Consider the following 16,438-nt stretch of genomic DNA (forward strand, 5'->3'; position numbering starts at 1 on the left):
TCTGTATTTCAAACGACTTGGAGTATTTTTTTAAGAAAAAAAATATACTATCTCCAGTGAAAAATGAGGTTATGGGCCACAGATGTATCGCAGTGGTATAGTGCAAATCTTTCAGAAAAAAAGAAAAGAGAGAGAGAGAGAGAGAAGGGAAAAAGAAAAAAAAAGAGGAAGAAAATAAGGGGAAGGTAAAGGAAGAAAATAAAAGGGAAGGAAGTGAGAGAGGGAGGGAAAGGGAAAAAGGAAGGGAGAGGAAGGGAGGAAAAAACAGGACAGGGAAAAAGAAGGGAAGGGAAGGGAGGAAAGAAGAAAGGGGAAGGAAAAAGGAAGGGAGGGAGGGGACAACGAGAAGGGTGGCTGTACTTCAAAGGTCAAGAGAAAGCTCTTAGAATTCAGAAGTCAGTCCGGCCTCAAGTCAAGCAGGAATATGGTTCCAAGGAGAGGAGAGATTGGCACAGCGTTTAGTTCTCAACAAATGTTTGTTGGTGAGCACATGGATGAATCATCAGTGAGCGCAAGATGCAGGGCAGCTCTGAGGAAGATGGAGCCCTACATGGCACTGTTCTGCAAGAACGCAGTTGACCCTTATGCCACCTGTCTGTCCTCTCTGTCCTTTTCGGTGATTTAGATGCAGTAGCAGATGCAGGGGGTCAAAAGCATCCAGTCTGTACTGAGCAGGTTCAGATTTGTTCCTTTCCTTATTTCCTAAACAGTAAGTGTGATGCTTGTTCCGGTTGCTGGTGTTTTCCCATTAACTGGACACAGCGACTCCTGGAGAGAACAGTGGGTTGGTGGCGCTCTACTCCTCTGTGGTTCACAGTGGGGTGAGCTGTCCGGAGATGGGCCCCGTTGAAGGGCGTCACTAGGGATGGCTTTGGAGGGTATGGCTTTCTTCCTGGGCTCCACTTTCTGGCCTCCATGAACTGAGCGGCTTTGCTCAGCCACAACCTACCACTGTGATGTTCCTGCCTCAGAATGAGACCACAGGCCAAATTATATCTCCCGTCCTTTAGTTTGTCAGTGTTGGGTGTTGTGTCTGAGCAATGGGAAAGGTGACTGATACAGTGCTCCTTACATAGCATGTACATTGTGTTGGGCTGGGGATTTAGCTCAGAGGTTTTGGCACCTGCCTCACAAGCCCAAGGACCCGAGTCTGATCCCTGGTACCAAAACAACAACAACAACATTGTGTTAGGTTTTCCAAATAACCTAGAGATGATCTGAAATAGATGGGAAAATATAAGTAGGTTATATGCAAATGCCAGGTTGTTTTACATAGGAACTTCAGGATCTGAGGATGTTGGTAACCCCATGGTATATATATATTTGATTTTTAAAACTAAGATGCCAAAGACTTTATGATACCATCATTTTGTATACCAATCAGAAAGAAAAAAATACTGCTAATGAATTATAAGTCACTATTGATTACAAGAACCGCCTTGATTTCTGAGTTGTTAAAACTGTCAAGGGGATGTGTGTTCTTCAGTGTACGGGAAAATATCTGGACTGATGGATATGGGCATTTGATTTTTAAAACTAAGATGCCAAAGACTTTATGATACCATCATTTTGTATACCAATCAGAAAGAAAAAAATACTGCTAATGAATTATAAGTCACTATTGATTACAAGAACCGCCTTGATTTCTGAGTTGTTAAAACTGTCAAGGGGATGTGTGTTCTTCAGTGTACGGGAAAATATCTGGACTGATGGATATGGGCAGGCTACCTGTGCATGGTTGGAGGATAATTTGTTTTTTATGATGCTTGTGTGTGAAAATGTCCAGTGTCACCGTCCCTGATCCTTGCTGACCCTGTCAAAGGCAGAGGGAAGTGAAGCCCCATCGTGCAGAAACAGCTTTGAAACCCCTGGGTGTGCCCTGGATTAGGGCTCCATTCTTGCTTTGGGAGATGAGGGTGCATTTCATTCTTGGCATTTGAAACCTCTGCCACAACTCCAGGGTTAACAGGAAGGGTGATTCCATAATAGATTAGACAGGAGATACAATCGAGTGAATGAAACACAGTTTAGGGTTTGAAGGGCTGCAAACATTAGGGTTTTTGTGGTAGGTTTAGTAAAAGTGCAGAAAGTAGGATTACAATAAGTAAACTTGTATATCTTTTAATTTCTACCCTTCTAGAATCAACTTGCATTTTTTTGTATTCTTAAAGATAATCACGAATCCAACAGTAATGAGATTAGTTTGATGGTTATTCCTTTGGAGAATAATGGAGATGTTTGTTTTATGTTATAAGAATTCCTGAGGTTATTTTTACCAAACGTTATGAAGAAAATATAATTAAGTAATAAATACCATGGTCTTAAATATCCTATTTAAGAGAGGATGAATTTTTTTCATTTAAGCTACTTTCTTGCATTCCTTCTTTTATTAAATTTTGAGATAATTTTGCATTCTTTCTGAAAGTGTATGCTTCTCTCCTTTTGCTTGGTTACACAGACATATTTATTTAATTCCTGAATACAGTACAAGATTATTTTAGTATTTAAAAGAAATCCGTAACTTTGCCATATTCATTAACAATACCTCTTATGGTCACTAGTCCAGTCTGAAGATTCAAAATCACAGTCTTTGATCAATCATTTTAATGTTCGACCGTCTGTAAAATTTCAGTCATGGTCATGAAGCCATCACCTAATCTGTGGATGAAGCCATCACCTAATCCATAGGGGTAGAGACCAACTAGGGCTGGAGACACAAGCCTGTAATCCCAGGCACTTGGGAGGCTGAGGCAGGAGGGTTTCTAGGGACCCTGTCTCTAAATTAAAAGGGCTGAAGATGTAGTTCAGTGACTGAGTTTTACCCCCAGTAGTACAGTTAAGAAGTGAATAGTACATAGATATCAGTGGGTCATTTCTTTTCAAAGCTGAATAAAGCACTTTAAGCTAAACCTCACTTCTCAATTCGATTCATAGTTGCTAACATTTTCTTTACTATTTTCACTTGGTTGTAAGACAAGGAAGTTCTGGAGTGGACTAAATCCATCTCTCCAAATGTTTGTGTCAGAGACTAATCCCTAATGCAGCCACAAGGAGCGGTGGGACCATTCAGGGGCAATCAGGTCCCTGGGCCTGGTCCTCATGCATGGACCAGTGCTGCTCTGTGCAAGTGGATTAGTTATTTATTGCACCCCCCTTCCTTCCTCTCTCATGCACGCTCTCTCCCTCTGCCTTCCTCTGTGGGATGACACAGCAAGAAGACCATGGCCAGGTGCAAGTCTCTCAACCCCTGGCCTTGCCACCACTTACTGTAAGAGAGGCATCTCTGTTCTCTTGAATCCCCCAACCTTGGGTGTTTTATAGGGCAGCAGAAAAGACCAGGCCTGAGGCTTTGGAGCTACAGGAGCTCAGTGTCTAGGAGCGTGGAACTGTAGCTGGGACCTGCTGTGTCCTGCACAACTCAAAGACCTTGGAGGGAGAACAGTGAAGGTTGAAGAAAAGACAGACAAAGAGATACAAAGAGCTGAGTCCAGGTAGAGCCTTCCTCCCGATGGGAGTAAAGGTCTTCCTGATGACTGTAGCATGTTTATTTATAGTAGTAGAGAGGGAAGTGCAGGGGGAGGTGAAGGGGCTGCCTGTAACTGGAACAGGGAGAGCAGCCAAGGACTTCAGAACGCCATGCTTTGATGGTTTTATGGGGAATGGACAGGGAGGAAGGCACATCTACAGCACGGCACTCCCACATCTCCCCAGGTTGTGTGTTTCCTCTATGGCACGATATGTCTGTTCTTGCGTCTCAGTGGCAGGCGGTGTGTCGGGCCTGGTGATCTCTGCAGGATTGAGTCTGTCCTCTGTTGGAACACAAGCATACTCTGGCTCCGATGCTACTGATTGCGTTGTGCCATTTTACCATTTAGTTAGGACATCCGTTGATGACATTCATGTCTAGGAAGTGTCTGTAGATTTATCTTAGTATCAGTGGAGTTATGATGGAGGATATTTACTTTCCATAAGTAGATTTTAAAAAATTTTTTAAATGAAAGCAACTAGAGCGAAATTTAATTGAGCTTGTAGAGGTAGTTTTACTCCCCTTTTCTTGTTTATGTAAGTGTGTTTTTAGGGAAAATTGAGTACATCAAACAATGGCTTGTCTCTATGTGGTTTTAAGGACCTTTGATGTTTTTAACTGGATTAGTTGTCTATAATAAGCTCTTTTTCAAAAGCTATCTGCAGCTAGGGGAAAGGAATGCAGGTTTCATCTAACTGCTTCAAGCTGAGAAGGGTCAATGTAAGGAAAACTGCAGTCAGGGGCCCCTTCTAGAGAGCTAATTTAACCCTTAAATAAAAACCATGTGGCAATTTAGTAATCATAAACTCTCTTTATAAGGTCAATCTGGTGGATTTGGGTTTTAAAAAAATCTAGCATATTTGTTGTTAATATTATCTGTATGGTCACTTTGAGTTTGGCAGTCCATAAGCAAGAATAAATAAAAATTTTAAAGAAATTACAGCACATATAGTCAAGATAGAAGCACTAAAATAAAAAGGTAGTTTGGGGAAAGAGCTGTTTATAAACTGTTTTTAGGAGACTAAAATAGTGAATGCAACTTGTTCACCTGTAGACCTTCCACTAATGGAGGTTATCTACAAGTCCGATATTTTGTTATAATTTTAATTGTAGCTGTAAAAAGACTAAAACGTCAATAATTTCAAAAATAAGTTGAGCTAAAAATTTTTTTAAACTATTGAGTTCATATAAATTTTGCCACGGTTTTATCTAATGGCCCATAACAGTGGTCAGTGATCAGTGTATCTGCAAGCTATCAGACGGGGTCATCAATTGGAGCCTCTTTCTAAATGTAGCTATATTACTGTGGTCTTGATTTTATTTATCCTTAATTTTCTACTGGGTGTTTAAGACCAAGTTTCAATGAAACCTATATTAAATAACCTTAACCTTTTGCTGTCTATCAAGGTCAATCAGGGCTCCCCAGGCAATACCTTGGAACAATGTAGAGAGGCCCTCAGCTCCTGTCACTTTCAGCCATCAGGTTACGTCATGGCCTTGCTTGGCCATGTTGCTTTCTGTGAAAGCACGGGAGATTTTTCCCTCCAGGTGACCCTCGTTTGGCACACTGCAATTGTTATTTCGGTGTCCGGCAATCTCTCTGCTCAGGAGGCTGGGTGACTTCCCAAAAATGCAGGATATTGTAGAGAAGGTTCCCTCATGCCCTGGATCTTTGTTGACCTTGGAGGGCCAGAGCTGTCTTCTTAGCCCTGTTACCTTTCTAGTTCTGGTCTCTGAATTTTAGTGGTTGAAAACCCAGAAGAGAAGATAGATATCATTAGCATTGCAATAGGAGAAATGAACTTAACTGTTATAGTTTTACCTGGATAGTAAGCATCATGGAATCTAAAATATAGTTAAAGGATGGTTATTTTTATCAGTCATGGTTGTTCTAGCAGTTGGATTCCTATAGAATATTAACAAAAAACTTTAAAACAGGAGCCACACATAATACTTTAGTTTGACAATCATCATGATTGTCTTTGTAACACACTTAAATGTGTACTTTAGTATAAAATAACCATTGTTAAACACACTCACTCCCCTCCAAAGACACATTTTAGAAAAGAATAGGATAGGTGACCTCTGGTGCTAAGGGTTTCTATAGCTGTCAGTCACAATCTTGTCTCCTTCAGTGATGGTGGGCCTGGAAGACTCTCCGAGCTGGTTCAGCCTTGCCTTGCTTCTCCTGCTTGGAGATCTCCTTACCTCCTCCATCCAGAGCTCTGCTAAAACCCCCAGCTGCTGCTTTAGGGTTACCAATGCCTTACTCGAGCAGCAACTTTCTCCCTGGATCCTGGAAGGTTCTGGACCCCATCTATGGCTAGCTGGCTGTAGGAGAGTGAGTTAGGGTCTAAAGGGGAAGAGTTGAGCCGCCCACCTGCCCTGCACCAGCCAAGTATGTTGTGTTATGACAACTGTGCACCAGGGTAACATGGGCGCGGCAAGGTGTCTCCTACCTAATCTCTGGGGCAGGGACCAGGAAACAAGCACAGGGTGAAACGCTGAGTAGGTAGGGTTCTGGGCATTGGAACACATGGGAGTAACAGCAATAGGAAGTCAACCCAATCCCCAGGCTGGAGGAGAGGGTGGGGTTCTTAGAAATGGACAAGAGCCAAGCTCTAGTAGATGAAGCTGTGGCCAGTGGCTGCTAAAAGCCGAAGCTGCCAAATGCAGTCTGGTAGAGTGGGAGGTGTTCAGTCATGTGCATTCCCCATGCTCCTCTGCCCTTCAAGGCCCTGGGGGCGCCCCTTTGGCCAGTGGAAAGGAGCAGATGCCCAAGGGAATGGCATTGACGCCATCCTTAGTTCAGTCTCAGAGCAGGGGAGAGCATGGATCTGCAGGAACAACCGAGCCTGCAGAAGCTCCAGCAGCAGGTTTCTCCATAATCGGACACACTACCTCCTTGTCCAGCTGAAGACCAAAGCAGAGGGTTGGACATACGCATCTTGAGGTCTCTCTGCCCTCTGTTCTTTCCCTGCTTTTGTTTGCTCCACCTCCCAGGGACAGACAGAAGGTACACACAGCTCCGGTAAGTCCTGGTGCACTGAGTCTCTAAGAGGAATCACTTGGGCTGGCCATCCAGGGCTTAGCTTTTGATCTGCCACGAGGGAAAGAAAGATGTGCAGGACAGCACCTCCTAGAAAACTGCCTGTATTGCAAAGCTGTCGTGTTGCTAGCAAATCCAATTTTAAATGCCAGGAATTGAAATATTACCCATTTCCTTGTGTTTCTTTTACTTCTTTCTTATTTTTCTTCTACTGCTTTCTTTTTTTTACTACTTTTTTTTTCTTTCAGGTAGTCAGATGCCTCAGACCACGAAGAAGCATATTACATTCTGGGGAAAGCAAAAGAAAATAGAGCACGTTAATATTTATTAGAATGATGACTTGCTGCTCCCAATTTCACCAGTAGGTTGCTATCGTTTGTATGGAAATTTAAAATCTGTGTAGCATTTTTATCTACATCACCTGGCTCAATGGCACTGAGTCTCACTGACAGTCCTGTAAGGTCTTCATGTTACAGATGTGATGACTCAGGGCAACCGTTCTCTGCTAGTTCGTAGCTAAACCACAGCTAGAATTCAGATCGAACTTTCATTTCAGTGTTTTTTTGTTTTGTTTTGTTTTGTTTTTCGCTCTGTGTCTGACTTCGGGAGGTGCATTTTGCCCCTTTAGAAGAGAGAACGAAGACCATGAAGTTGACTCATAATGTGATGGCATCTGCTAAAAATTGTGATTGATTCCTGAGCAAATTTTGCTCGTTGATAATTGCTTTCTTTAAAAAAAAATGTTATTACTCTTCTTCAACATTTGCTTCCATGGTAACTAGGTAATTGTATACTTACTGTCTTTTTCACATTATAGTCTTTTACTTGGTACCTTTTTCATTTTCCTTTTTTCCCTGATTTGACCCAGCTTCACTGGTTAATCACCTTTTTTATCCAACTCCTCTTCTTACCTACACCTGGATTCAGTGATTACGTTTGTCCTCATAATCTGATGACTGCTTACCTAACCAATGAACCTAACATTTTCTGCCAAACACAGCAGGCTTTGTTTTCATGCTGTTTGTGTTAATGAGGTGCTTGTGCTGAACTCCTCCATTGAGGTCCCTCTAGGGGACAGGGTGGAGCAAAGGAATACACACATAAGTTGAACAAGAAGAGGAGGAACTGAGACCTGGACTGATCAGCAGCCTAGTCTGGGCAGTCTTCTCAAAGGGCTGCTTCCGGGCAGGGAAATTTTGAAAGCTGCTTGAGGTCTCCAAGAGTGGGATGTGGGACAGATAGGAGCCGAACACCAGTGCAGATTGCTTCATTTTATTTCTGATCTACAAACCTCCCCTCAGCTGAGTACTAAAGGGTCCCCATTCAAGTATTATAATCTATATAGGATTTTGAATATGATGTGCTTTCTAGAGTTTACTCTAAATTTACTACAGCTGTTTGATATCTTGCAAAGTCTGAGTACCTAGAACTTTTGTCTCTATCCTGGACTGTATCTTCTTCAGGGAAAGCTAATACTTTGGGTTTTAGTTAAGTGTGGACAATACTTGAAGTCCTTGGGCAAGACTTAGTTGGAGAGAAGACCGAGGCTCTCTTTCAACCCCAATGCAAGGGTGGCTTTATATTCTGAGCTAAGCTGAAATTGCTGCTGATTCCTGGTTTAAGCAGTTATTCTAAAACAGTGACTAAAAATACACTGGCCAATGTAAACCATACTTACTACAGAAATAAAAGATAATATTTCTCCCTTTAAAGATTACCGAGGTACATTGTATTGTGAGTCTATTCCCTATTTTCTTCCATTTGTAGTGCTATGGGTTGGTGGTATTTGCACAGAACCAGTACAGTCTTTCTGGGTCTACTTAGCAGTAGGTTTCAAAATGTCCATATGCTGTGAATAATTTAATGTACAAGAAATCACCAACTTTTTGCCTACTGACTTAAGAGATGATCATTGCAGCTTCCCAGCAAGCAAGATAAATTATCAACAATGTATGAGGTGAAATTCTGCAACTCATCAAAAATATGTAAAGGTAGATATGTACCTTAAACACAAGAGGCTATTCTTAATAGCCTATTGCATAAATAAACCAGGTTTGCAGTGGTAAATGCCGTACATGTATACCAGAAAATACACTAATACGTAGAAGAAATACCTGAAAGGAAGACCAGTTAATTAATAGTGGTTAAAAATTTGTTTTTACAATGAACAGGTATTAGCTATGCAGAAGAAAGTTACTTAGCATTGAAACTGGCCTGTGAGGTTCTAGGGATATGGTGACCTTGGACTGGTGTGTGTGTGTGTGTGTGTGTGTGTGTGTGTGTGTGTGTGTGTGTGTGTTGCAGGGACATGGGCACTGATGGCCATTGCTGACTCAGAAAGATGTGCATTGGAAGGACTTGGGGTGGGGCATTAGGAGAACCTGTCGACTTGGGACATAATGTCTTGCTTTTATAAGATTTATTTTAATTTTAAAAATTGCTATCAGTACACATTTGCAGTACACAGTGATCCCACTCCTTGCGGGGAGTTGTGTGTGCACTGACACTTTTAAATCATCTTCCCTGCCCTTCTTCCCTTCGTCTCTGGATCCCTTTCCCCTTTTCAAAAGATCTCTCTCCCTGTATCCTCTTATCTACCTTTTATTTTGCTGTTAAATCATTAATACTTTGGGCTTCTGCCATTTAAAAAAGAATACAATATTTAAGCTTGTGTCAAATTTATTTCATATAACATGGTCTCAGGGAGCATCCATTTCCCGACAAATGGCTCAGCTTTATCCTTCTTCAGGGTAGTACTCCATTGTGTATAAATATCACATGTGTTACCTTTCTCTTTTGACTTTAGAAAAATCCATTTTATTTGTGTCTGAGTTACTATTTGTTGCTGAGACAAAACACCATAGCAAATTGTTTTATTAAATAATAAATATTAAAAAAGAAAAGAATCCTTACAAGGTAAGGGTAAAGTGCAGAAAATGTCCATGCTCAGCAATTCAGCATAAACATGGCATAGAAATGAATCCTACTGTGGTCCCTTTAGGGTCCCCCTCCTATTCCCACCCCCTTCCTCAGAGAAAGCCATGGTTCTGTATTTTGTATCATTGCCTCGTTTTTCTTTAGATTTTTTTCCTAAGCAGCCTTTTGCTTAGTTTGTATATTTGGGGCTTCTTGTATGTGGAATTATACTTTATCGATCTTAACTTGCACGTTTCTTTCAGTGTCTTATTTCCGAGTTACATCATGTGGTGTCCGTACTTGTTGTCCACTCATTTAGCTGTTGAAAGCCTCTGTCTGGTGAATGCACCACACTGTATGTGAGCCGTGCCTGTGTGTGGGCCTGTGTGTGACTTTCGGTTTATTGTTGTTATGAAAGGTTTTGTTAGCATCCTCCGGCCCTCATGTGCAATATCTGATGCTCACATGGGAAATCCTGAGAAAACACTAGGTGTGGAACTGTTGCCTTGTAGGGTGTGTGAAAGTTCACGTCTGCGCCCAGCTTTAACAGATAATGCTAAATTAGTTTTCCAAATGTTTAAAATCATATTCTTGATAGCAGTGTATGAACGTCTCTGGGTCCGCCGTATAGTTGCCAACATTTTAATGATGTCAGCTCAAAGCTTTTCATTTGCAGTGAGCGAGAAACGAGTCCATTTGTGTTTCCCTGGATATCAGTGAAGTTGGGCAGATTCTCTTTAACCGTTTGTGATTTTTTTTTTTCCTACAGAGAATCTGTTTGGATCTTTTTACTCATTTTTCTGTGGAATTATTTCTGTTTTTAAAGTTGGTTGTAGAAATTCCATATATTCCAGGAAGAAATCATTGATAATTGACGTGACAGATACCTTCCCGTTGGTGGCTTGTCCTCACTTTCCTTGCCTGAGGGAGAGACACTCTTCACCTACCCACCCTTCTTCCCACGGTCTGCCATTTTGTGTCTTAAGCTGGCCCTTCCACCCAGAGGTTCGTGAATATAAACTGGGCTGTCTTCTAAAATGCTCCTGGCTTTGTCCCAGTGCATGGTATGAGGTTGTTGGAATGATTTTTACTATATACAGCTGTTTATTGGAGGGCGTTTTATTAGAAGGCCTTCCTTTCTCCACAGATGTGCAAGTGCCAGCTCTGTCAAAAATCAGGTCATAAATGGAATTTCCACAAGTGCTTGGCCCTGGAGGCCCAGGCCCATGAGTCAGCCAGACACCAAGGGGCCCTCTCCTCGAACTTCAGGTTTTTAGGTTAGGGGGCACTTTTCTCACGTCACAATGTAGTTATTGTTTTTAATCTTCATTCAACATTTATTGAATACCATCTGTGTGTCAGACACAACCAAAATAAGAGTTTGACTCTGTAAGGAACTTGCAAGAAGTTCAATATGGTAAGATGCACAGTGAAAAGCAATCCAGTACTCAAGGAGGAGCCATAAAAATCGAACATTCTATGACCGCGTCAGAGCTGGTGTGGGGACAGAAGCTGATGACCGTCCAAGCGGAGAGGCCAGCGTAGTCTTCACAAGGAGGTAGCATCTGGATGAGAAGCTCAGCACGGAGGGAGTTGTTCATGTGGCTAGCTGGGAGAAAAGCCTTTCGCAGCAACAGTATGAAAAATGAATTCTGGAAACAAAAATGGCCACTGGACATTACTTGGCCGGCTTCTAGTGGAGTTCATGCTTCTGGGCCTGCTTTGACTGGAATCCGGGATCTGGGAGGTGGAAAGGGTTAGGATTGACTCAAGGGAAGACAGGGACTCTGAGCTCTCAGGGACAGAAGTAGCCTAATGAGCCCAGAGAATGGCCCGAGGGAACCAGGGTTACTGAACCACAGGGAGTCTCAGAGGCCGGGTCCTGCCCAGGGCGTGATGGGTCTGGATAGGTTCATAGGGCACCGCAGAGGATCCAGCCAATAACAGTGTAGATTTGTGGCACTGGGGTGGTGTCAAGAACCCAGGCACTTCCAGCCTTCCCATCTGCCAGGATGGTTATCCACAGTACTTCTCCCGAGCTGCTCCAGGCTCCCAGTCTTACCCTGCAAAGGGGAAGAGTCTTCCTGTTTTAAATCCTCACATTCCCAGAGCCCAGTCCACTCTCAGAGTGTGCAGTCAGCTGATGGATCACTTCCGGTCTCACTTGGGCTCTGGTCTTGAGAGTCTTTCCCGTCCTTTCAGAGCTGGTGTCGAGAGGCGACCTGCCTTACAGATGCCGGTGAGGAGCCCACGCGTCTATTTCCAGTTCACCTTACTCTCGGGGCACAGCCAGTGGGACACAGATTACACAGGGGTCTCCACTGCACTCTTCCCTGTGGGCAGCCATGGGCTTTGCTCTCTGCCCTCTGAACCCCAAGAACCAGTGAGAAGCAAGTAACTCTGGACGCAGGTCACCATCCAGGAAAGCTGGGCTTATTTATATCTCCAGGTTCTTCCTTGGCTTCTGAGTGTTCTTTGCTTTCTCCCATTCAGTAAGTTGTTTTTCTTTTCTTTTCTGGAATTTTGAGTTGTCTTTCAGTCGGAGACTCAGAGCATTTAGTCCTCCAGGCTATGTGACAAAAGCTGGCTAAAGTCACTTTAGAACTGTGCATTGCTCAGCTTTCCCATTGCTGGACACAGTGTCTGATACCCACAACCTAGAGGCTGAGAGGTTGAATTTGCTCACGGTTTCAATCCACGGTCACTGGTTCTGTGGCAGAGGTGCTGTGGTGGAAGAGTGTGGCTGAGCAGAGCTGCTCAGATCTTGGCGGCCTGGCAGCAGAGCAGGAAACAGGGCTAGAAGGGAAGGGAGGAGGGAGGAGACAGACCCAGGCCTGGCCTCCCCCTGCACAGGCCCAGCAGTGAGCTCCTCCCATCCCCAGGGAAGATGGCACAGCCACCAGGGCGAAGCTTCACCCCAACCCACCAAGCATTATGTGTTATCGATTCTCCTAAGGTCTGCTGGAGACAGAGCCGCTGCAAGGAACAGATGAGGACGCAGTAGCCAGCGCTGACTTCCCTAGCGTGCTCTCCGAGGAGGAGAGGGAGGCGTTAAAGGCAGAATTAGTTCAGGTATGTTCAGTACTCTTCTTGCTGCTGTTTCTGTCTTTGGACCTCGAGTGTTACTGCTAGCTTGACACAGGTCCTGTATTGCAATTATGTTGTCTTTCACATAATAAAATGCAATAAATGAATACATTGCAAGATGATTCATTTTTTTCAGAGTATTTTTGCAATACTAACTGCTCACTACCTGTTAGTCACAGTGGTAAAATGAATATTTGTGCTGCTTAATCAATAACCATGTGGTAACACACTCTTTGTAGTATCAGAATACTATAGGACAGATAAATCATTTACAAACCTGATGGAATTTGTTTAAAAACATGGCATACATGCAAGGACCTTTTTAAAAGGAGTCTTGCCAGGCATGTGACACATACCTGTAATCCCAATTGCTTGGGAGGCTGAGGCAGGAGGATCCCAAATTCAAGGCCATCCTAGGCAATTGAATGAGGCAGCTCTGTCTCAAAATTTAAAAAATGAAGCGGACTGAGGATGTATGCAGCTCAGTGCTCCCTAAGTTCAATCCCCAGCACTAAACACCCCCCCACACACACACAGAAAAGAACGACTCTTCTTTTAGGTAAACAACTTAGCTGAATAAGTTCTTTGAAGTGATTTTCTTTTAATGAAAAATTAACCATGGAAGCTGACTGTTGTGCATTAGGACAAGGCTCTGGCGGACAAAGTGAAAACCGTACTCAACTGAAGCTTCATCTGCTCCACGTGGTGCCGTGGGGCTCAGCTGAGTCTGCAGCACCTGCTCCCCGCGGGCGCCCGCTCGTTCCTCCACTGTTCCCACCAGAAGCAGGGCTCTGCCTTTCTGCTCTGCCCTTTCCACAGGCTTGGGACGCAGCCTGGGGCTCCACGCACGGCCTTCTGCCTGCTCTCATCTTCAAACGCAGCCGGGCGTGGTGACGCACACCCAGAACCCGGCGCTCAGGGAGGCTGGCGCAGAACAATCTCAGGTTCAGGCCCAGCTGGGGAAACCTGGGGACTTAACAAGACCTGTCTCAAAATACCAAAAAATAAAAAGTCTTAGGGGATGTAGCTCAGCACACAGGCCCTGGATTCAATCCCTAGCACAGAAAAAAATGAAGCAAAAAGGAAAAATACTTTTCTGGTTCTTTTATAAGATACACCCTAAAATAATGTCATATAAAGTTCCCTTTAAGTTTCATTTTTGATTGACATATGACAGCTGCACATATTTATGGGGTACAGCGTGAAGAGTCCATGCACACAGACAGGGCGGTGATCAAATCAGGGTGGTCAGCATAGAAAATCCTCTCAGTTATTCTGAAATATGTAACACAACACTGCTAACCCTGGTCACCCCACTGTGAAGTGGACGGCAGATCCTTTTCTTCCTGTCAAGCTGCAGATCTGCCCATTGACCAATGTCTTCCGTCTCTTCCCTGCCCCTGGTAATCCTGTCCTATTCTGGACTTCCACTGGTCAGCTTTTTCAGGTTTCTCAAATGAGCGATCTCATGCCATAATTGTCTTTCTATGCCTGGCTTTAAAATAATCTTATTTATTTTTTGTCATTGTCTGGTCGTGTCTGGTCTGGTCTGGTGTGGTTTGGTTTTTCAAGACGGGGCCTTACTATGTATTCCAGGCTGGCCTTGTACTCACTGTGTAAGCCAGGCTGGCCTGGAACTTATGGCAAACCTCCTGCCTCAACTTCCTGCGTGCTAGAATTACAGATGTCCACCATCATGCCTGGCACAAAATTTTACTTAGAAATAAAGAAGCTGTTTGTTTTCTGGTACAACTGGAAGAGGCTGGAGTAAGCATGATGCCTCCACCCAAGCCTCTGGGTCTAGCTGGGTGTGCCTGCGGCCACTGCTAGGTCACCCACAGAAGATTGCCAAGACCACAGTCAGTCTCAGCAGACAGAGCAACTACACATCTTCTTACAGCCCCAAATCCATGTCAACAGTGATGTCCCAAAGCCGAGATCTGCGGGCAGGTGTAAACTGACACCCTACTCTCAAACTTTGCTCCTGCCGGGAGAGTTCAGTGTCAGTCTGTTCACCACGGCCTCTGTAACAGACCAGCTGCTGGAGGCCTTCATTTGTTTGGGCACCGGGGTTCTGGGACCCCCATTGTCAGTGCATGTTTGCTTTTGTGTGGTTTTCTGTTTTCTAAATGTCCAATGATGAACGTGGGTTACTTTTATAATCAAGAAAAACTTAGCATTGGTTTTAAACGAATGCTACATAAGTAAAGCCTTGTCAGAAATTATCTTCTTTTCTGGCCAGCAATAAGCTTCCAGTACGTTTCATTTCTAAGCTGTTTGGAGCCTGACTTCCGATATTGGGTTCAAGGGCCTGGGATGGTGTGCTCGCCTTTCAGAGTGCGCTGCCTTCAAAGCCTTCTCTCTTCTTTCGGGTTCTTCCGCGACAGGAAAGCGCCTCGTGCTGCCAAAGGGCGCATAGTAACTTCCGGTGGTGCATCGTGACTTCCAGCGGTTCTTGGGCACAGCTCTTTGTCCTGGGGCCAGTGAGGAGCAAAGCGAGCTTTCTTTGCAATTCTTCCTCTATCTTATTTCCGTTTCTTTTTGCCTCTCTCAGGCTTCTTCTGCTTTATGCTTGCTCTTTCTCTCAATCTGCTTTCCTTGTTGTTCCACAAGCTCACCCATGGGAGCACACACACGCACACACACGCAGGTATGCGGCAGAGTCCCTTACTGGTGGCAGGGATGCGCAGAGCCACGTGGCTGGGATCCCTGGCCCGAGAACACCGCAGACACTTGGAGGCGCTCAGTTCTCCGCGCACACTCTGCTAGGACCCTTGGTCACCACAAAGATGCCACTGGGTCCACCCACCACCCAAGAGTCCAGATGCTTCAGGCCACCTCCCTGATGCCAGCCTTGACCGGGGCACAAGGTGTGGACACCACCCAGAGCCAGCCTGTGGGTCTGGGGGCTTCTGGACTCCGGCTGTCTTTGGGCCACACCTCTCCTTGATTACCTCATCCCCTCCTGTCTCTGGAGGTCCCTGTCCCTCCCGCTGTCCTCCCACAGAGGCCCTGAGACTCTGGGTGTCTCGTGACTGCATTCGTACACAGTCAGCATATTTTTGTGTGTGTACCAAGAGCTGGCTCTACAAAGACTCCTTCTTTTGGCATAATATAGCCAGCCGTGGGGAAAAAAAAGGCAGGTGGATTCTGCATTTGTTTCTCTTTTGATTTTTTGAGACAGGGTCTCACGATGTAATTCAGGCTGGCCTTGAACTCAGTATGTAGCATAGGCAGGCCTTGAATTCGCAGCGATCTCCTGCCTCAACCTCCCTGAGTGCTGAGCATGTACCATCATACCTGGGTGGATTCAACATTATGAAAAAGAAACCTCTTTCAATGCAATTTGAGCTTTCATTTGTGCTCTGGCCATATTGTGGATATATTCTTCAAGGTCCCTTGGATGGGAGACTAAGATTACCTCTGACAGCTGCAGCAGTTGTCCATAGAAGGTGCCCAATTAGCTTGCAGCATTTTACAATTTAAACAAATGCTTCTATTTGCAGATATTTAAAGTAGAGTATGTTTTACAAACCTTATCGATTTATCAAGAAATACTATTTTATTTCAGAAAATTGTTCTATCTCACTACCAGCTGCCTTTCGGAAATCTTTAAACAACTAATTCTCTCTCTCTCTCTCTCTCTCTCTCTCTCTCTCTCATCTGTTTGTCTCTCTGTCTTGGTACTGAAGGTCAAAGTTAAGGTCACTATACCACTGTACATCCCAGCCCCTTTGATTTTTTTAATTTTTTAAAATGAATTTTATTTCATCCCATGTCCCTCCTCAAGCCCCCTCCCCGCCTATGTACAAAAGCTTTGTTTTCATTTCTTGCTTCTGTTTTCACTTTTTTTTTTTTTT

At 44.1% G+C, this 16,438-nt stretch overlaps 1 protein-coding gene across 1 annotated transcript in view; it reads left to right on the forward strand.

The window, feature by feature from the left end:
• The first annotated feature begins 5,017 nt into the window (after positions 1–5,017).
• Positions 5,018–16,438, forward strand: part of Tpd52l1 (TPD52 like 1) — a 34,973-nt gene continuing 23,552 nt past the window's right edge. The window contains exons 1-3 of the mRNA XM_033763150.1: positions 5,018–5,117; positions 6,480–6,557; positions 12,448–12,563. Coding sequence (XP_033619041.1) covers positions 5,018–5,117; positions 6,480–6,557; positions 12,448–12,563 — 294 coding nt within the window. The remainder of the gene's footprint in view (positions 5,118–6,479; positions 6,558–12,447; positions 12,564–16,438) is intronic.

Source organism: Fukomys damarensis, unplaced genomic scaffold (assembly GCF_012274545.1).
Source record: "Fukomys damarensis isolate Sample0158 unplaced genomic scaffold, DMR_v1.0_HiC HiC_scaffold_14, whole genome shotgun sequence".
Lineage (NCBI taxonomy): Eukaryota > Metazoa > Chordata > Mammalia > Rodentia > Bathyergidae > Fukomys > Fukomys damarensis.